The 21,975-nt window shown below is 39.3% G+C and overlaps 1 protein-coding gene across 1 annotated transcript in view; it reads left to right on the top strand.

The window, feature by feature from the left end:
- LOC122788702 (myosin-4-like) overlaps window positions 1-21,975 on the top strand; it is a 149,402-nt gene that overhangs the window by 49,742 nt on the left and 77,685 nt on the right. The window contains exons 5-7 of the mRNA XM_044055596.1: window positions 961-1,131; window positions 6,867-7,179; window positions 19,259-19,326. Coding sequence (XP_043911531.1) covers window positions 961-1,131; window positions 6,867-7,179; window positions 19,259-19,326 — 552 coding nt within the window. The remainder of the gene's footprint in view (window positions 1-960; window positions 1,132-6,866; window positions 7,180-19,258; window positions 19,327-21,975) is intronic.

The raw sequence follows: 21,975 nt of genomic DNA, 5'->3' as shown, positions 1-21,975 counted from the left end.
CACACACACACACACACACACACACACACACACACACACACACACACACACACACACACACACACACACACACACACACACATTTTGCTACATAAATGTACATTATTAGTTTTAAGTCACTCTAGTACTTCAGTAATGAAATATAATGCAAAATTGCATTTAAACATCTTGGGTTATAACAACAAAAGGATTTCTACTGAAATGTTGGCACTCAAAATTCTGAGTGCCAAAAGGCAGGAAAAAAGACAGAAAACATGGAGAAGAGCAAATCTTAAAAATTGCTCTTCTGCTTTAAACTTCTTTTTGTAGGGAGGCAAGCCTCTCACATCACCTAAACCCATAGCTCTCAACCTTCCATCTCCAAAATGAGGAACACTAGTCCTCATAATGTGGAACAAATGGGCAAAATGTGGAACACATACTAATGGCTTACTAACAACTTCAACTAGGAAGGCCATATGATGGTTAAAATATGCTGGTTTTACTTATAAAGATCTTTTAATGAATTAACATGATTCATTTCTATTTACCATGGATTTCACTTAAAAATATTCCTAACACTGAATGTGTGACAGAGTATTTCAATGTGGAACATTGAGGAACTTGGAGGAACATAAACTTTTTAAGACCCTAAATCAGGTACGTTCCTCATAATGAGGTACACTTGAGAGGTATGCCTAAACCTATATTTTACTAACTCCGATATTGCAATACTTCAGAGAAAAGGGAATATTCAGAGAAATGTCATCTCAGACTTCAGCCATTTAATCTTCATGTTTTAGGACTCATTCTAGTGGGTCCTGACATTTTAAATGGTTACTGAAAACCACAGTTATGGAGAGGAGGCTTGATGTTTTGAATGAAGTGCTTGATTGAAATAAAGATTTCTGTTGTGTCTGTCATTTAATAAAGTGTCTACATATGCAGAACTGTTTAACAGACTTCTTATCCCAAATTTAGTTTAACAGCTTTGAACAGCTCTGCATCAACTTCACCAATGAAAAGCTGCAACAGTTTTTCAACCACCACATGTTTGTACTGGAGCAAGAAGAGTACAAGAAGGAAGGAATCGAATGGACATTCATTGACTTTGGCATGGACCTGGCTGCGTGCATCGAGCTGATTGAAAAGGTAAGTATGATATGACCTTATGTCTGCAACATGCTGCCTGTTGTTTTAAAGTGAAATGCTACTTTTTTTAGAGAGTGTTTCCATACTATATTTCAGGACACCACTGGGAGACAAGTACTGGTGTGTTTTAGCTTGTTGCAGTTATTTCCCATACCACTGATACATAACCACATATTGTACAGCAACATGCATGTCTTGTCAGGTTCATAGTCAACTCACAATGGCTTTAATACTGCCCCATACAATACGAGTAAAACCCCTTTAGGTTTATTCAGACATGACTGGTCTAATAATGGTAGGCTCAATTGTACCCCTCTTCACACATTTAAATATGCTTACTGTTATGTCTAGCACATGCGTGTGTGTGTGTGTGTGTGTGTGTGTGTGTGTGTGTGTGTGTGTGTGTGTGTGTGTGTGTCTGTGACCACTTACACTGAGAACAGGTTGTTTAGAATCTGGCCCCTACTGCACGCCTGTTTATAGATAAGTTATACACTGAAGTAAGTCACTTATCACTGAGAAGATGTCTTTCGGAATCAGGGCAGACTTACACTGAGAACTGTTTTAGAGTCTATCCCCATGCGTGACTGTGTGTGTGTGTGTGTGTGTGTGTGTGTGTGTGTGTGTGTGTGTGTGTGTGTGTGTGTGTGTGTGTATGTGCATCCAAGTATACATTTTTGTGTTTTTTTACATTGAAATATACAGATATTCTGTGACCTTATGTCACAAGATAACCCGCATCTACCAGAAATTATTGTATTGTATTGTATTACTATGCAACAAGTTTTAATGTCATCATTAACGCATTAGCAACATTTTGTTTCTGTTGTATTCACAACTATGAAAATGTTACTTTTCCAGAAATAGAAAGTACATTTGACCAGGAGCAGGTAGAAGGGCTATCCTCATTTAAATAGTTTTAAATTCATCAGCTACATATAACCACGGAGTACCTTATTCCATGTATCTTATTAAAACAGTCTAATCAGCCAGGTCAGTTTCATAGGATTTGTTCATGAGAACTGCATAGCATTTGTTCTGATATTAGCAATATTATATGTGCTTGAGAAGATTCACTCCAACAAAGCAAAAAAGTTTAACAATATTAAATGTGCTTCAGAAGGTTCATGCCAACAATACAAAAAAGCTAACATTTGTGATGGCCTCACACCTTAATCTCTAAACTAAGAAAAGCAGCCATGGACCACCTATACTATGCACATTGTGGGAAAAAAAGAAACTTTGATAACAGTGATGGTCACTATGAATGCCATTCAGTGTGTATGTACCAAATAAATGGAGTTGTCTAAGGTTGCTGTAATGAAAACTCATGATCCTAATGTCCTAATATTACAGTATATTTTGCACACAAGGACATTTGTACTGTGTTTTGAGTTGTTTTTTTCCAATGGCTGTTAACCAGGAATTACATTAAATCAACAGCACTCTACTGTTTTACATACCTAGTAAATATTACTAGAGTAACAATACAAGTTACTTTACCACATGTGCAATCATTTACTTAAGTTGCGCTATACATCATAGAACATGTCACATGGTCTTTTCAAAGTATGGTAACCTACTGAAACAGCTAATGATACGTCTCTGGCTGATGCTGCAGTAAGCAAAACATATCAAGGCTTTTGTGCTAGTTTAATTTATTTCAGTGCAGACTTGTCTGCTTTTAGATAATGGATTATATTCCTGACTGCAGAATTACCTTACGGTGATGTCATATCTGGTTGAATATCCAATAAAATAAGTGAGAACCAACCTTAGCAACAAACTAAAACACAAAAATAACTTACTTTTCTTAATCAAAAACAGCACAGCATTATATTCTACAACAGAATGTAATTGTGTTTGTTGAAAACATGAAACTAAGTATAAAAAAATGGAAGCTGGCTTGAAAGGTGCAGTTGCAGCAAGCTTCTGCCTTCCTGTGTTACTGTGGCACATTGTAATAAAATCATTACCAAAATTGCATAGTAATCCTACTTTATTGGTTGATTTAGGAAATTCAGTTATGGCAATGAATTTTTCTCTGGAATAAGTAAGGGTTATTACAAGTGTTAAGCCATAACACAAGGGCGCAACCCCTCGCAGTACCCCTTTCCAAATTTGAGACCATCCCAATACAGTGATTTTCCACAGACTGAAGAAGGGACATGCTAATGGGCTAGTCTATAGGAGGAGCTAATGCTGATTAGCAATGTGCTTTCCCAGGAAAATGCCTGCGGCTATAAAGTTATGCTGCACAGTGATTCAGAAAATCAGTTGGCTGTGTAAATTACCACAGTCAGCCAAGGAAAAAAAAGAAAGAAATGCCATGTTGGTCCAGTAACAGAAACAGCTGTCCAGGAAATTAATCTTAGCTAAAAGTCTGCAATCACCCATTGATTTCAATGGAAAAAGTCATGATGCAGTTAAATGCTACAAACTTTAGCTAAGATGTCTGCAGCAGTGCATGTCCATGTCTCCAGGGGTATGAGTAGAGTTGGATGACTGCGTATTTGCTTGTGTTTGTGTCTCTGCCTGGGTGATTGCAGTAGGTGGGGAGGGGGTTGTTCAGTAGAGGATCAAAAGTGTAGATGTGCATGCATATGTGTGTGTGTGTGTGTGTGTGTGTGTGTGTGTGTGTGTGTGTGTGTGTGTGTGTGTGTGTGTATAAATGTCTAAATGTGTTTGTGTGAGTTTGGGGGGCTGTAATACCTCTCAATACTATTGCTCAAGAATTCTAGACAAAATCAAAATAATGTCTGGATAAATGGCAAAACTCAGGGGCAATTTATAAATATCACTCTCATTAACTTAACAAGTTAATAGAACAATAGGTTTGGCAGCAGCATGCAGTTTCTACCAAACAAAAACGTATGAAACTCTAATGTTTGACACTGATATTAACTGACTGTAATCCTCAGTGATTTGTAACCAACAAAATGCTCAAGTGTAAAAAACAACTAAAACAAAAATAATACAAACAAACAATAATCCAGGATTTCATCAGGATAGAATAGGGACAAAACCGCTAAACCTTTATTAAAGTCAGTGCTGGTTGTGTGAGCTACCACGTGCCATTATTGTTTGTTATAATCCTCAGTGATTTACTAGAAAGTCTAACATTTTAAGACAGACAGAGGAAATATAGGTGACAGTCTCATGGATGTTTCACAAACTTCTTGGCACTTGAGTGGTATGGTGCTTGTGCCAACACAATGCATGGGCTGCAAAAAGAGACTACAGCAGCAAAGTCAATTCAAAGACATGCAAATTAGCCAGTGATGAGGTCCTCTTCAATTGGGCTAAAGCAGTCTCTAAATTGGATTTTTCCATGATCACGTAAATTGACCTACCTGCGCTAAGTACTTTATATGCTAAAGTGGACATTTCTTTCTGTATCTCATAGTATCTTTCTTAAAAGTAACATGACCACTCCAAGAAATAGGAAATAGAAACAATGCAGTATTTCATTTTAATGAAATTAAAGGCAGTTATAAAAAAGAATAGCTCATGCTCTTTGTAGGTATATTGCAGCATGAAATGACCACATCTGAATAGCCTGCATTACAAGACACACACATATGAAATTCACTGGAGAAGTGCCATTCATGTGTCAAAATTCCTTGAGGTTACAGCATTTATATGTCAGTGTATTCCTCTGTAACCACACTGTGTGCATCCTATGCATGGAATATTTTACTACCCTATTGTACAGCAATGAAATACTAGTCTTGTCATTAAACAGATGACTTATTCCATTTGCAAGTGCCAGGAAGCAAATCAGAACTTAATAGTCTAAAAAAAATGCTTCACAGCATGAACTAGACTAAATATATAAACTATATTCATATAATACTATCCAAAGGAAAAAGTAAAGCCCTATCTATTCCTTCTTTTTATCTACCTCAGGGTCATGGGGGGAGCTGGAGTCTATGGAGGCACGCAATACACTAAGGCACAGAAACTAATCCTAGATAGAATGCTAATCTAGTAGATGCTGCACACATACATACACATACACACACACACACACACACACACACACACACACACACACACACACACACACACACACACACACACACACACACACACACACACACACACACACACACACACACACACACACACACACACACACACACACACACACACACACACACACACACACACACACACACACACACACACACACACACACACACACACACACACACACACACACACACACACTGATAACTGGAGGACCTATTGATAACCCACAGATTATTATGCACAGAAGACACATCAGTAAAGAAACAAACTGCAGAACCTTGTATTGTGAGGCAGCAGCACTAATAACTGTGCACACACACACACACACACACACACACACACACACACACACACACACACACACACACACACACACACACACACACACACACACACACACACACACACTGATAACTGGAGGACCTATTGATAACCCACAGATTATTATGCACAGAAGACACATCAGTAAAGAAACAAACTGCAGAACCTTGTATTGTGAGGCAGCAGCACTAATAACTGTGCACACACACACACACACACACACACACACACACACACACACACACACACACACACACACACACACACACTGTGCACACACACACACACACACACACACACACACACACACACACACACACACACACACACACACACACACACACACACACACACACACACACACACACACACACACACACACACACACACACACACACACACACACACACACACACACACACACACACACACACACACACACACACACACACACACACACACTGATAACTGGAGGACCTATTGATAACCCACAGATTATTATGCACAGAAGACACATCAGTAAAGAAACAAACTGCAGAACCTTGTATTGTGAGGCAGTAGCACTAATAACTGTGCACACACACACACACACACACACACACACACACACACACACACCACACACACACACACACACACACACACACACACACACACACACACACACACACACACACTGATAACTGGAGGACCTATTGATAACCCACAGATTATTATGCACAGAAGACACATCAGTAAAGAAACAAACTGCAGAACCTTGTATTGTGAGGCAGTAGCACTAATAACTGTGCACACACACACACACACACACACACACACACACACACACACACACACACACACACACACACACACACACACACACACTGATAACTGGAGGACCTATTGATAACCCACAGATTATTATGCACAGAAGACACATCAGTAAAGAAACAAACTGCAGAACCTTGTATTGTGAGGCAGTAGCACTAATAACTGTGCCGCAGAAAACTATTAAGTTGGGCAAAACTAAGATTGTTCATTTTTCTACTAAAAACAAATGTACTGTGCACAATATTTTGGAATTTTAAAACATGGTATTTTAAGCCAGATAAATAAACAGCACTGAAAATATATTTTTAATCTTTTTCTTTTGGTCGGTTTATTACAACACAGCTCCATGTAGGGGACTTTGCTTCTACACTCTTCACATATTATTCCCCCCCATGCCACTACAACTTAGAGGTATAAATAATTAGTTTGATCTCCATATGCAAAGCCTCTTGTAACTGTATGATTGTTGAAAAGTAAATCTTATTCATATGAAGTACTAAAGCAATTGTTATAATCACTAATGCTGTTCTGTCATACAGACTAAAACACTTGCATCTCTTTTTCAGCCTATGGGAATTTTCTCAATCCTTGAAGAGGAATGTATGTTCCCCAAAGCTTCTGACCAGACCTTTAAGAATAAACTCTATGATCAGCATCTTGGAAAATCCAGCAATTTCCAGAAACCAAAGCCTGCTAAAGGAAAGAAGGAAGCTCATTTCTCATTGGTGCATTACGCTGGTATTGTGGATTACAATGTGTCTGGGTGGTTGGATAAGAACAAAGACCCACTGAATGAAACTGTTGTTGGCCTGTACCAGAAATCATCACTCAAACTGTTGGCTTTCCTTTATGCTGCATATGCTGGTGCTGGTGGTGAAGGTAATCTTGCTTTGTGTTATACAGTGTGGGTTCCCTGTCAGTCCCCCCTAAATATGATATTGTCGGTGAAGGTAGCACTGCTTTGTGTTATACAGTGTGGGTTCCCTGTCAGTCCCCTAAATATGGTATTGTCAGTGAAGGTAGTGCTGCTGTGTGTTATACAGTGTGGGTTCCCTGTCATCTCCCCTAAATATGATATTGTCAGTGAAGGTAGTGCTGCTGTGTGTTATACAGTGTGGGTTCCCTGTCAGTCTCCCCTGCATAGGCTGGTGCTGGTTGTGATACCAGTGCTATTGTATATGTTACACAGTGTGTGTGTGTGTGTGTGTGTGTGTGTGTGTGTGTGTGTGTGTGTGTGTGTGTGTGTGTGTGTGTTCCCTTTCAGTCCTCCTGCAAGTAAACTGTTAGGTCAATCTAACAGCTAAGCATGACAAATGAACCTTAAACCTGAATAATGATGCTTCTTTTTTTGCAGAAAATCCTGTATTTAGAACATTAAGTAGGTTAACTGTTCTTTTTATTGCTTACCAATATGACTACTGGTACAGCAGTAGCGTTGTTGCCTCACACCAAAGGTTCTCCTGTTCGATTTATGGCTGAAGTGCCTTCTGTGTGGAGTCTGCATGTCCTCCCCATGGTCGAGTGGCCTCCGAAAGACATGCATGAAGGAGTGTGACTTTGCTGAAGGTTGGGCATCGGGCTGGCAACTCGCCACCATAAAAAAATCTACTGCCAATCATTAGTGGATCGATGTTCCCCTATGGCGACCCCTAACTGGGAAAAGCCGAAAAGACCAACAACAGCAACAACAATATGACTATTGCATGTAGTATAGTACTGATAATGGGAAACACCCTGGCAGCCTTTTCTTTGATCTAATCAGAGACTTTGATCTGGTTTCCACCCCCATTCTAATAAATCATTCACTAGAATAGGGATTAGTCATAATGCATCCAAGGAGTTCCTTGATTACTTATCCAAATTATTTTTTTAAGTTAAGACTGACACTTCCATATCATCAGATGCAACCCTTCTAAACGGACATCTTCAGGGTTCATTCCTTCTTCTTCTACTGTTCTCAGTCTTAATCTCCCAGTGATTTACCTCAGGGTATTATTCAGATCCATCTCTTTTTAATCCACCTTGTAAGGACAGCTACAATCAAATTTTCACTCACATGGTAATCGGATTAACTCCAAAATTGTACTGGTGAATTCATTTAAAGTAAAAAGCCACAGTCTTTGGAACACATCAAAACTCTCTAAAGCTCCTTTAACTAAAGACAATAATAGGGTTTTTTTAAATCTCTACCTCATTAAAATACCTAGGCATCTAGCTAGACTAAATCTTGTACATTCAGCTCCACATTTTAAAAATAGATGCAAAATCAACTACCTACTATTCTAGGCAGGAAAATAAAATTCACACTTCCAATCTTTTTCTGCCATAGGGGAAAGGAATCCTGTTTGCCCAGTGAATATTGTGTTCAATTTATAGCAGCTGTCTCAAACAAGAATATTTCAGCCCTACCACCCTACAGAATGCACCCAATAAAACATGTAAATTCATTTTGCTATCTTCATGGCAAAACTCTGGACCCCACCCAGTTTAGGTTTGTGAAAAGCAGATCTTTCCTCCTGAATCTGGTCAACTTCTTTGAGGCAGTCACCAAAGCCATAGATGAGGGTAAGGTGGTTCACACAGCCTATCTTGACCTTACCAAGGCTTTCGACACCATCCCCCATTCTGGAATTATAGCTAAACTGACTAAACTAGGTATAAATCCCTATGTCACAAGATGGGTTGCTAACTGGCTCACTGAAAGAACCCACACTGTAAAAGTTGCAGACTCCAAATCTGACTTCAAACCAGTGACAAGTGGAGTACCACAGGGTTCAGTCCTGGGACCTCTCCTGTTTGGTATCTACGTCTCTAAAGTACAGGCTAACACAGAAGTTCGCAGATGACTGCAAACTAGGAGCTATAGTCAAGTCCCCAAATGATGTAGACATCCTACAGAAGGGCCTCACTGAGACAGATGTCTGGTGTCAGAGCCATGGCCTCAAGCTCAATGCCAAAAAGTGCATTGTTATCCCCTTTGGTAAAAACTCTTGTAGCCATGAACTACCACATAGGCAGCAGTCTTCTTAACACCGAATGTGTGGTAAGAGACATTGGGACCCAGGTGGACAGTAGTCTCTCCTTTGATAATCACATTGCCACAGTAGTCAAGAAATCCTTCTACATAGCACACCTCATCACAAAAGGGTTCTCATCCAGGAAAAAAGAGGTCATCGTTCCCCTCTACTCGACACTCATTAGACCTATTATAGAGTACAATGCCCCTTTTGGAATGTACCTCACAAGACATCTGCAGCAGCTGGAAAGGCCACAGAAGTACCTCACAAATAGAATTACTGGCCTCAAACAGATGCCCTACACTGATCATCTCAAAAAACTCCAGCTTTACTCTGTAGCATATCGCCTACTCCAAAGTGATCTCTGCCTAACATATAAAGCTATGTCAAACCCAGAGCTGTTGGACATGCTACACCTAAAGAAATCCCAATCCCCTCAAGCTACACGCTCTAGGGACCTAAACCTTGTCACCACAATAAAGAGTACTTGCTGGAGGGATAGATTCCTGTCCCAGAGACTTCCCATACTCTGGAACAAGCTACCCATCTATGTCAAGCAAAGTTCCTCATTAACAATCTTCAAGAAAAATCTTGATGAGTGGATGGGAAATAGGAAATACACCCTGGGGATCACTTTTGTGGCTCTTCTCAACAGGGGCAAAGGAAATTAACTTTCTTGGGTTGGCGTAAGCCAGGGAACTGTGTTGGCTAGGCTTACTTAGGCTCTTGGGCCGATAGCCTAGTACCTACCTATGGACCTATGAACCTAATAATCAGCAAAGCCACATGATTACCTTTTAAACAAAGAACCAAACTCCAACTGTGTTCTTAATTATTTAAAGCATTACACTCTGAAATCTTTAAAAGCTGCCAAATGTACAATGAACACACCTTCTTTTACCCTTAGAGATCCTCAGACACACCAAAGATGGTAGTTATGCAGAGCTGCTATAATGCATGTAACTTTTGGCCTTGTGTCACTCCACACATGGCAGATATGCAAATGTGCCATGAGGTATATAGCCTCTAGCATCTTGTCATACATCACATAGGGTAGTGGTTACAACTTTCTCAGGTGATACAAGAATGTTGCCAAATGTGTAAAAGCAGCATTTAAAGCAGGAAAACTGCAGCACAAAGAAAATATCAGTGTGGGACATGAATGTGATTCAAAGAAACTTCAGACAGCAAGGAGTATATAAATGTGTGGGAAATGATGAATGATTGACAATAAGACATGAACAAATTTGAATAAAACTCAGTAAGGAATACTTTAGAAGACTAACGCTAATGCTGAAAACTGCATTGATAATTAGGAATAAAGTGTATGCTATAAACCGATTTCCTGTTTTTGTTCTAACTTACAATTCTGGGGGCAATGACTGGCCCAAAAAGGTATTGGATCATTTGGACAGGAAATCAAGGAAAATGCTTCATGCTTATAAGACAGATATATAAAAATCAGTGTCTACCAATATTGTATGTTCCTCATGGGATGGGCCTTCTCAAATGTGATTATATGTATAGCTCTGCATTCATGGGACTGCATATGTTCTGCTGACGTCACCAGGTCCAAACATAGCGCAAGTTTTAAAACATAAGGATGAATCTAAGATGACTTTCCTGCTTAGTTTAGCAGAAACATGCCACTGGAGAATGGAACTTAAACAAGAAGTAGACAAAAATCAGGCAGCAACTGAATGTGTCAAAAACAAGAGACAGAATTTAAGGAGGAGAATCAGATGGGAAGGAATGAATGTGGAAAAGGCATACATATTGTGGCCAGTAGAGAGATCTCCTAGAACAACCTCATGTTGATCAAGAGTTCATGCAGGAATGGTTAAGGAGAGGTGAATTAAAACCAACAGATAAATGGTTAATAATGGCGCCCCAGTATAGTGTATTATTGATATTGCACCTCATATCACTGTATATACCTTTATGCTGTACAGATGTTATGTGAAAAAAAGAGGTAATCAGAGTGCTGTCAAAAGATAGGCCTCCTTCTACTAATGAGTAAACAAAGCAGTAGATGATTGTTATCAGACACCGGCATTTATGTTTCAGTGCACTGTTAGCATATGGGAAATGTAATTATTTGTTTGTTTATTGACAGTTCGCTAAATAGATTAGCCAGATTGGGTATTTCCAATTTTCAGAGGAGACAAGGAGAGAAACTTTCAAATAATTACATATCCTAGAAATAAGTTCTGTGTGTAAAACTTACAATTTTTATTTTTAACTTTGAATGTATTGTGTTCAGAACTGTCATCCATACACTCAGAAGGAAGCAATTTTCAATGACTGTAATATAAGGTATGTTTAATATGAAAATGTCACAATAATACTAATAGCTTAACCCCTGTTTGTAGAGTTTAAAGTTTCAGGATGTCTTCTGATTCATATGATAAAACCGGCCGAAAGAATGCTGAATGGGTACATAAAGTAGTTTCTGCCAAATGACTTGAATATAAAAATTGTTCTGCAAACACAGATATCCTGAGAGTTTCAGGACGTAGCTGCTGGTGACTTCTTACACAGTGTGACAAACTGAATGAAACATCCTGTATGTTAGAGCATATTTCAGTGTAGTGCATCTATGACAGAATTTTGTAAAGTTTGCATTTGTGGCTGTAACAAATAATACCCATGCATTCTCAGGTATCTCACATGTAAATTGCATGAATCAAACAGTAGTTCAAACACTGCTTTCATAGCGTTCTATGTATTTGAGAATGGCATCTCTCTTACAAAGTCAAGACTTGGTTTACACATAATAAGCATCCCTTCTAGCATCAACGCAACTGCAGTCCATGAATACTAATATTTCTTTCAAAAAGAAAATCTCCCACGATAGGTTAAAAACAACACTGATAACCAGTCATGTTTTAAACCCCAGTGATTTCAGTAATGAGACATGTTTTAGATCTGAAATTTTTCTTTAAAAAATTTAGAGAATTATTAGAAAATGTCCACTTAGAATATGCCTCATTTTAAAAGTCATATAGGATTTTCTGACACTGTCATTTATCTTTGGAAATCTTCTGAACCATATGTCATGTTGTTTTTGAGATTCTGAAAACAGAGGAGAAATTCTGGCCTCTAGAACTTAGAGATGACTGTTTTCACATGGTTTAAGAAGAGTCTCCAGGTATTTGAGGGACCAGTGTGGGGAGAAAAAAGATAATATATGATAGTGTACAATGGAAGTTAGAACAACAGCAGGCTGCATGCAATTTCTTCTGTGGAATGACATCCTTAAGGCTAGTGTGATTATAGTGTCCACTAGTGGTTGCTAGGCTGACCACAGGCTTTATACAGTTTGTTGTGCAGTCTGACATCTTGAAAGACTGGTGTATGATAGTGGCATTTAGTGGTAACCAAGCTTCATACATTTTATTACTGTAGCAACTAATATCCTATTGGTTGCTGTGTCATAGTGCCCACTAGTGGTGACTGGCATGACAGCATGCTGTGTATAGTTTCTGTTATGGGTTGACACCTTGAAGGCTGAAGTGGGAAAGTACCTATTAGCATGCTTATAATGACAACAGGATGCTCTGTGTGGATAATATCCTGAAAGATGATGTGTGACAGTGCCTAATACTGGTGGCCAGAATGACAACATTTTGAGTGTAATTTATTGTGTAGGCTGTTATACTACTAACAGTGCTGTCTTAATGACAAAGAGCTATGTACGTTGTACTATGTGGCTGGCTAAACTGGCATATAATAGCTTCCACAGGTGGTGGCTGGAATGATAACAGGCTGCATATACTTTATTGTGTGGCTGATATCCTGAAGCTTGGTGTGTGGTACTGTGACAACAGCCTGTACAATTTGTTGTGTAATGTGTTATCCATATGGGGTGACTTGTTATTGTGCCCACTTAGTTCTGGCTCTAATGACAACAGAATGTTTAAAGTTATTTTGGTTAGCTAACATTCTGAAGGTTTATGTGTGATTGCACAAAGATGGCTGGGATGCCAACAGACTGTAGAGTTTGCGGTGTAATACGTTATCCTGAAAGGTGATTTATAATACTGCTCAGTCATAGTGGCTATAATGAGAACGTATTTCATTAAATTAATTGTGTTGCTTCACATCTAGAAGGTTGGTATGCCAGACTATCGCTCAGCATGAATGAAATTATCATAGACTTTGAAAAGTTTATTTTGGTGGCTTATGTTGTGAAATACAATATTTTAATTGCACATCAGCATGCGGAGTCATTGCAAATTTCACACAGTGGTTAGTTTTTGTCAGCATTGGTGATAAGCATATGATCAATTTCAAATAAGTAATGAATACTAAAGTGAAATTAAATGTGAAACCATTAGGTGTAAGTGGGATTAGTAACAGAGACCTTAACGAGCTGGAAAAATAGATAAAAGACCACTTGGATGACATCATTCATGGCTGTGCCTTCAGGTTACTGTCTGCATTTTGTGGTGTGAACCTATAAAGCAGCAGGTTCAGTTATGAATACTTATAATGTAGTTAGTCTAGCCACTAATGAAAGGATGGTAAGATTTTCAAAACAAATATCTGATCAAGGAAGGATGGATAAATATGTTTAATCTGAAAAGTTAAGGCAGCATAACGGAATATCACTTTATCAGAAACTTAGAGATACCCACAGATAACAAAAGACAGGTGGAAACAGTCATTCTGGAGATCAGTGGTGCTTTGAACAGAGTCTTTTGTAGGGCAATATTAGTCATAGGTGCATAGGTAGGTACTAGGCTATTGGCCGTAGAGACAATATAAGCCTAGCCAAAAGGTACCCTGTCTTTCACCACCCAAGAAAATTATTTTCCTGTGCCCCTGTCAAGCAGAGCCACAGAAGTGATCCCTGGGGTGAATTTCCTATCTCCCATCTAATCATCAAAAATTCCAACACTTTGGATCAACTTATCCACACCCCACTAGGGGCGGCAGTATCCTAGACCTGAGTAGGCGATATGATGTGGAGTAAAGGTCTCTGTTACTAATCCCACTTACACCTAATGGTTTCACATTTAATTTCACTTTAGTATTCATTACTTATTTGAAATTGATCATATGCTTATCATCAATGCTGACAAAAACTAACCACTGTGTGAAATTTGCAATGACTCCACATGCTGATGTGCAATTAAAATATTGTATTTCACAACATAAGCCACCAAAATAAACTTTTCAAAGTCTATGATAATTTCATTCATGCTGAGCGATAGTCTGGCATACCAACCTTCTAGATGTGAAGCAACACAATTAATTTAATGAAATACGTTCTCATTATAGCCACTATGACTGAGCAGTATTATAAATCACCTTTCAGGATAACGTATTACACCGCAAACTCTACATTCTGTTGGCATCCCAGCCATCTTTGTGCAATCACACATATCCTAATGAGGAGCTTTTTTTGATATAGATAGGTAGTTTGTCCCAAAGTATGGGAAGTCTCTGGGAAAGGAATCTATCCCTCCAGCATGTTCTGTTTATTGTGGTGACTAGGTTTGGGTCCCTAGAGCGTGTAGCTCAAAGGAATTGGGATTTCCTTAAGTGGAACAGCTCTGGGTTTGACATAGCTTTGTATGTTAGGCAGAGATCGCCTCTGAGTAGGCGATATGATGTGGAGTAAAGTTGGAGTTGTTTGAGATGGTCTGTGTAGGGCATCTGTTTGAGGCCAGTAATCCTTTTTGTGAGGTATTTTTGCGGCCTTTCCAGTTGTTGTAGATGTCTTGTGAGGCACATACCAAAAGGGGTGTTGTAATCTATAATGGGTCTAATGAGTGATGAGTAGAGGGGGACAATGACCTCTTTTTTCCTGGATGAGAAACGTTTTGTGATGAGGTGTGTCATGTAGAAGGATTTCCTGACTACTGTAGCTAGGTGATTATCTAAGGAGAGACTACTGTCCACCTGTGTCCCAAGGTCTCTTATCACACTTTTGGTGTTAAGTAGACTACCACCTATGTGGTAGTTCATGGGTACAGAGTTTTTACCAAAAGGGATGACAATGCACTTTTTGGCATTCATTCAGTATTTTAGCCCCCCACACCCCCCTACTTAAATATACCAACTCTGAGATTGCACTACAGTGAAGGAAATGGCACAATTTGGATGCCCGGCCCAGCGATTTCTTTCCTGGGAAAAAATTTGCTGTTCCGGCCGTTTGCTATTTTGCCGGTTCGACATTTGTTGTTCGAACAAACAGCATTCAATCATCTGATAGTTCGCAAAACTAAAGTAGACCTGTTGGTAATGACCAGGTCTGGGATATTGCTGCCTCTGGTGGGGGTGTGGATAAGTTGATCCAAAGTGTTGGAATTTTTGAATTCCAGAAGACATTGAGCACAAGAGTTGGTACATGAGTAGTTTTCCCAGTTAATAGTGGGGTAGTTCAAATTGCCCATTATTAGGGTATTAGGTTGTACCCTAATATTTTCCACTGTATCAAGAAATGAGGAGTGGGAATCCTGGGGCATGGTGGGGGATCTGTAGCAAGCTACAATTAGGATTGCGGTCTTGCTCAAAGTTAGTTGCACTCGGATAATCTTGGATGCATTATTCTGAGCAACTAGCCTGGAAATGTGGATATTCTTAATGAATATAGACATTTCTCCACCTTTAGTGTTTCGGCCCAGGTTAGGTGGCCAAAAGGTGTGGTATGAATTATAGCCTGGTAATGCAGGGCTGCTCTCTGGAGCCTTGACAGATTTCTGTCACTGCACAGATGTTGATGTTCTCCATTTTAAGGCGTGCCTCGAGTGAGTGCATTTTGAGGTTTAGACTTCTAGCATTGAGTTGCATTATCCTCAGATTTTGCTTGCTTGTACCTGTTATGGTGGTGAATTAGTCATTTGAACCTTGCCTAAAAAAGACACTATTGGGGTGGCATGAGCTTTAGCCAGTATCCGGAATCCCAAGGGCAACAGTTGCAGGCCATCTCTGGCAAAGCATCGTGGTTTGTCGATCATGTCATCTCAGGCAGACAGATACTTGATCCCCTTTAGAATGACACCAGAAGCTTAGCCAGTTGTTGAAGTCAATAATTTTGGCCTTGTACTGTGGTATCATTCCGGGTGATGGCAGGATGCTACTCAGGGCTAGGGTCATTCCTGCCTGGGCTACAAGATTGGACAGCTCCTCCATGTCTCTTTTCATGTAGTCCAGGGAGGTACATCTCAGGTCATTCACACCAACATGGACAATGACAGAGTCATATTTGTACTTGTTGTGGAGTGAACTGAGTGCATGCATTATGTGGCAGATCCTGGCACCTGACAGGCAGCTGACAGTAACTTTCTCCTTGTTTAGCCTGGTGAGTGGAACATCAGTATGCCTGACTATAGAGTCACCTATGACTAGAGTGTTGGGTACGTTGTTATGCCTTATGGGCTGTGGTTGAGTGGCACACTGTGTTTGTGGGCTATGTGACATTTGGGTTGTGTTGGGGGTGGAGGTTGCTTGCATTTCTGCTTTGGAGGTCCCTGTTGCTTGGGCAGAATTTTATTTAAAGCCTCCGTGAATGTGGGTGTGTGTTTTGTGTTTCTATGTGTGTGTTTTGGTGGTGTAGGTTTTGAGGGACTATGTGATGAGTGTGGTGTGGTGCAAGTGTTTACCTTCTCCTCTTGACTGTCTAGTCCAGTCTTGGGTGAAGAAAGCTTTGCTTCCAGTTTGGCTATATAAGTGCATCTCTCATAGTTTGTAGTGTTGGGTGGTAGGAGGAGAGGGTTGTCTGTGTACATGAGGCAATTGCTGCATTGCCCCAAGATGCCCAGATTCATCAGGTAGACAGGAGAAAACACCAGTAGCTGACCCTTAGACATGCCTGAATAGGTGCTTGTTTATTAAGTACTAAAAACTGTTTTCCTCTAGACATGTGAGGAAAGTTGAGTGCTGTAGTAATTTGTAGCTTATTTATTGCAGACAATGAGTTCTGAACAAATGGTGAGCTCAAAGATACAGATTTGAGTGCTGAAACTAAAAAAACTGGCTAGTTCTAAGAAACAAAATTAAGCTAGAAGGCTTGCCTTCAACAAAGAAAAGCTTGGGGGCTCAGAAGCTTACAAACAGTCCTGGAAACAGCAAATCTGTATCTGGACTAGACTGCTTACAGGAAAGGCAGGAAACAAGCTTAGAATTTTTATTTTTTTTAATAAAGTGGAAAGGGGAAAGGAGGAGCAGAAACTAAGTGGGTTGGCCTTCTCAAATGTTCTCCCTCGATTACGTAGACTGGGAGGAGTGTCCCAGATCAAATTTACAGTAGGAGCGGGCAACTGCAAAGCCACCAAGTATGATACACTCCTTGGCAGGAAATCAGAACAAAGAACCCAAACAGATGCTTGATAAATGTAGACAATTTCCAGTTAATAACTCACACACAGTGAAACTAGCTAGAAAAGTATGCAGCAAACAAAAAAAGGCTATAAATAACTCGTAAAAATAAGCAAAAAACAGGATACTTATTGTTATATATTACAGATCCACGTTTGCTCAGTGCCTTTCCTCTGATTAGTTCAGTGTGAAATAGCAGAGACACTCACAAGTTAACTTCTTAGGTAACAGAAAGTTGAAACCTGAAAGAACCAATGAGTTGCTTACTCAAAGCCATAGTCCAGGTAACCCCAATCAGCCAATGACCATAAACACTCCCCTCTCAGTGAAATGGAGAATGGATTTGGCTAATCTAAGATGGCCTTCAACATGTGCTCAGACACACAGCCTCCACAATCAGATAGGCCCAAAACACAAGCCTGAATACGGACAATGCTACAAATACCTACACTACTTATGTAGAAAAAAAAACTGCAGAAATGTTTATTACAGAAGAAAAGCAGCAGTGAGCCTTTAAATGAAAGTTTTAAACAGATACAGGAGCAAGGAGACTCTAGAGAAAGCTTTTAACTGGAAACAAGTTATATGATACACTCGATTACATAGACTGGGAGGAGTGTCCCAGATCAAATTTACAGTAGGAGTGGGCAACTGCAAAGCCACCAAGTATGATACACTCCTTGGCAGGAAATCAGAACAAAAAACCCAAACAGATGCTTAATAAATGTGGACAATTTCCAGTTAATGCCTCACACACAGTGAAACTAGCTAGAAAAGTATGCAGCAGATGATAAAAGTGCTATAAATAACTCGTAAAAATAAGCAAAAACAGGATTCTTAATGTTATATATTACAGATCCGAGTTTGCTCACTGCCCTTCCTCCATTTAGCTCAGTGTGAAAATCTATCATTCTGATTCTTACTGAAGTAACTTACTGTGGACTGTTTCACATGCTTTAGAGTATCTTAGGCTATCTCTAGTTAATTTAACAATAGTATACATCTTATAAACAAGAAAGACACTAACTTTAATATTGATAAACCCAACTAAGAAGTTGATTTACTCCTTTGGAAGTAAAAGGTTCTTTCCCACCAGCAGTGATCTCACTGCATGCAGTACTGAGACCATTATGGTACATGTGAACCTGTCTAAAACACTGGAGCACAGACGGGAAGTAAACACCTGTTATTGGGCAACTATAGGTTTTGCCTCTGTAATGAAGTGTGATATACACCAAAATCAACAAGAATTCTATAACTAGTCAAAGAACATCTTTCACTGTTAAGAATTTTTCAGAAACAGATTGTGATGGTTTTTACATCACATCTGTGTTTTCTGTTAGTATATCAACTTGGTAATTCTTAATTTTTTTATATCATCTTGTCTAAAGCAACATTTGACTCAAACCTGACCTTTATTTTATTGTGGCACTGTCATTGTGTGATGTTATAGTACAATTATTATTTGACTTTTGAACACGATGTATATATTTTAAAATTACTTTTTTAAGAAATAAGAAACTAGATAACAGCTGTTTCATTATATAGTCATAATAAAAGTTGTACTTAAATCTGATTTATATGGTGAACTTTTTTATTCTGTTTCATGACAGGTGATACAGGTGGCAAGAGAGGAAAGAAGAAGGGCGCCTCCTTTCAGACAGTGTCTGCACTGTTTAGGGTAAGTATAGTATTGTACAACCTATTAGGGTTAGAATACAATACCCCTGTTAAACAACTCATTCATTAAAAAAAGACGAAATGCAAAGAATTTACATAAAACCAAAACATAAAAGGAAAAAACTGATTGCTTCTTACTCCGCTATACATTACTGATCATTGGTAGTTCATGGGGACTGTCATCCTATTTTTAAAAAAATGTTGTCCATGGCACTTTAAGATACTGGGTTATGCGACATTGCTTACCAACACACACACACACACACACACACACACACACACACACACACACACACACACACACACACACACACACACACACACTTGCTTGTTTAAGTTGAGGAGGGAGTATTTCCAGTTTTGAGACCATTCCTTCCTACTTTTAGACAGCAATTTCTGTCCCACTGTATAGCCTATTAATGGCAGTTGTCCACCAGGTGGGTTTGTTTTTCTTTGAAGATCTTGCTTTGGTTCTGTCAGGTACGGCAGAGTCAATACAATTGTACAGGTGCTTGTATTAAGCATTGGTAGATAACTCAGCATGGATTTCTGTTCCATCAGTGGGAGGAGGGGCTATGAAGCTATTTATGCTGTCACATAAGAGGTTGTAATTAGCCTTGGAGAAGTTTTTTAGTCTAGGTGTTGCTACGGAGAGGGGTCTTGTGTTATAGTTGCTTCTAGCGAGACTGAATTGTGGTCAGATCTCACTAGGGATGGCCACACACACTGGGGTGGTGCAGCAGTCCCCCATATTGGTGAGCACCAGATTTAGGATGTTTGAGCCCCTTGTGGGTGTGTCAACCAGCTGGCCCAGGGCACTGGAGTTAACAAAGTCCAGGAACCCTTGGATACATGAGTTAGAACACATATAATTTATCCAATCAATGAATGGATAATTAAAGTCACCCAAAACCTGATTGTTTGGTTGTATATTGATTGACTCAAGTAGATCTAAGTAGGCTGAGTAGATGTCCTGATTCATGGAGAGGGTCTTACAGCTGGCAATGGCATGAAAAGGTGTATTACCTTCAATCATTTGCACCTGAAGTAATTCAAGGGAATCATGCTCTTTATTTATCTTTAATGAATATTGATACACCACCTCCTTTAGTTTTCATGCCTTCAGTTTGTGGTCTGAACATGTGGAAGGAAATGCAACCTTGTATAGCTGAGATGCTCTCCACAGCCTTAAACCAAGTCTCAGTGACTGCACAAATGTCAGCATCGTCCAAGGTGAGGACTGCTTTCAGTGAGTGCAGTTTCTGGTTTAGACTCCTAGCATTTAAGAGCATAACACTGAGGTTGTTTTAGAGGATGTTTTTACATTGGGAATTTTGTTCTTGTGACATTGCCTAAAAGGGCACTATGGGGGTGTGCAAGAACCTTAGCCAGTAACCAAAATCCCAGGAGTGACAGATGAAGACCATCGCTGGCAAAGCATCATGGTCAGTCAACCATGTCATCCCAGGCTGACAGATACTACATACCAAAGGGAATGCTGTTGCTAAGGGGGGAGGGATTTCTTGTGTTATAGTTACCAGAAAGTAAGTCAATTGCTGAAGGCAATCATTTTTTGTTTGTATTGAGGTGTCATCCTAGATGAAGGTAAAATGTTGCTTAAGGCTACCTGAGACACATAATCAGAGAGCTCAGTCATGCCTCTCTTCATATAGTCCAGTGAGGTACATCTCAAGTCATTCATACCAAGATGGACTATGATGGAGTCATAACAGTGCCTGTTATTGAAAGATTTGAGTTCATGTGTGATGTGGTGGATCCTGGCACCTGACAGACAGAAACAAGTGATTCATAGATTAATACTAGGCTAACTGCCTTTTATGGACCATTTTAAGCCTAGCTAATTACCTCATGTGAGAATCAAACCCTGCAGCTTGAGTTTTGTAAGGTAAACACATTAGCCATTATGCCAACCTCTCAACCAGTGTTAGTTTAGTTTTACAGATTAGTTTTATTTATTTTATAGTTTTATTTATTTTATTCACAGGGAGGGAGTTTTTTATGAGATGCTGTTAACTTGGTACACTAATACTGAAGTGCTACATAACCATAGTGCCTTTAATTAAAAAAAAGTATATTCTTGTGCATATGACCTTATACACATTACCAGGGAAGGAGACAACTGCATGGATGATTCAAAGCACATTTCAGACTTTTGTTTTCTCTTACGGTATTCAACAGGTTCATATTTTCATAGGTACTTACTAGGTTATTGATCTGTGAGGATCTTATATTTTGCATTAGAAAAACTCAGAGATGGCAAATGACATGTTGGGACATTTACTTTCTGCATGGGTGGTAAACCAGAGGTGAATTTGCATTTTCCCATCCATTCATTAAAAATTGCATTTGAATAAGCAATAGCCAGCAACTCTACGATTGATATTTAATTACGCCTCTAAAAATATGTCACTCTACTAATGTCTCTTTATTTTTAACTGATGACCAGAAGGCCTTGAATCATATATGCATATGCTTTTTTATCACCATTGATAGAGCTGCAGAGCTGCTAACCATTCTTAACTTCAGCTTTTCCAAAGCAAGATGATATGTTCCACAAAATGCTGTTACAATGAAAAACTCCACTTCCTCCCCTAAGATAGGACAGCTGGCCAATAGCCATTCAGTCTTA

The sequence above is a fragment of the Protopterus annectens genome, chromosome 14.part0 (assembly GCF_019279795.1).
Source record: "Protopterus annectens isolate FY-2018-M chromosome 14.part0, PAN1.0, whole genome shotgun sequence".
NCBI lineage: Eukaryota > Metazoa > Chordata > Ceratodontiformes > Protopteridae > Protopterus > Protopterus annectens.
Note: the sequence above shows the minus strand (reverse complement) of the source record. Positions and strands in the feature narration are given on the sequence as shown.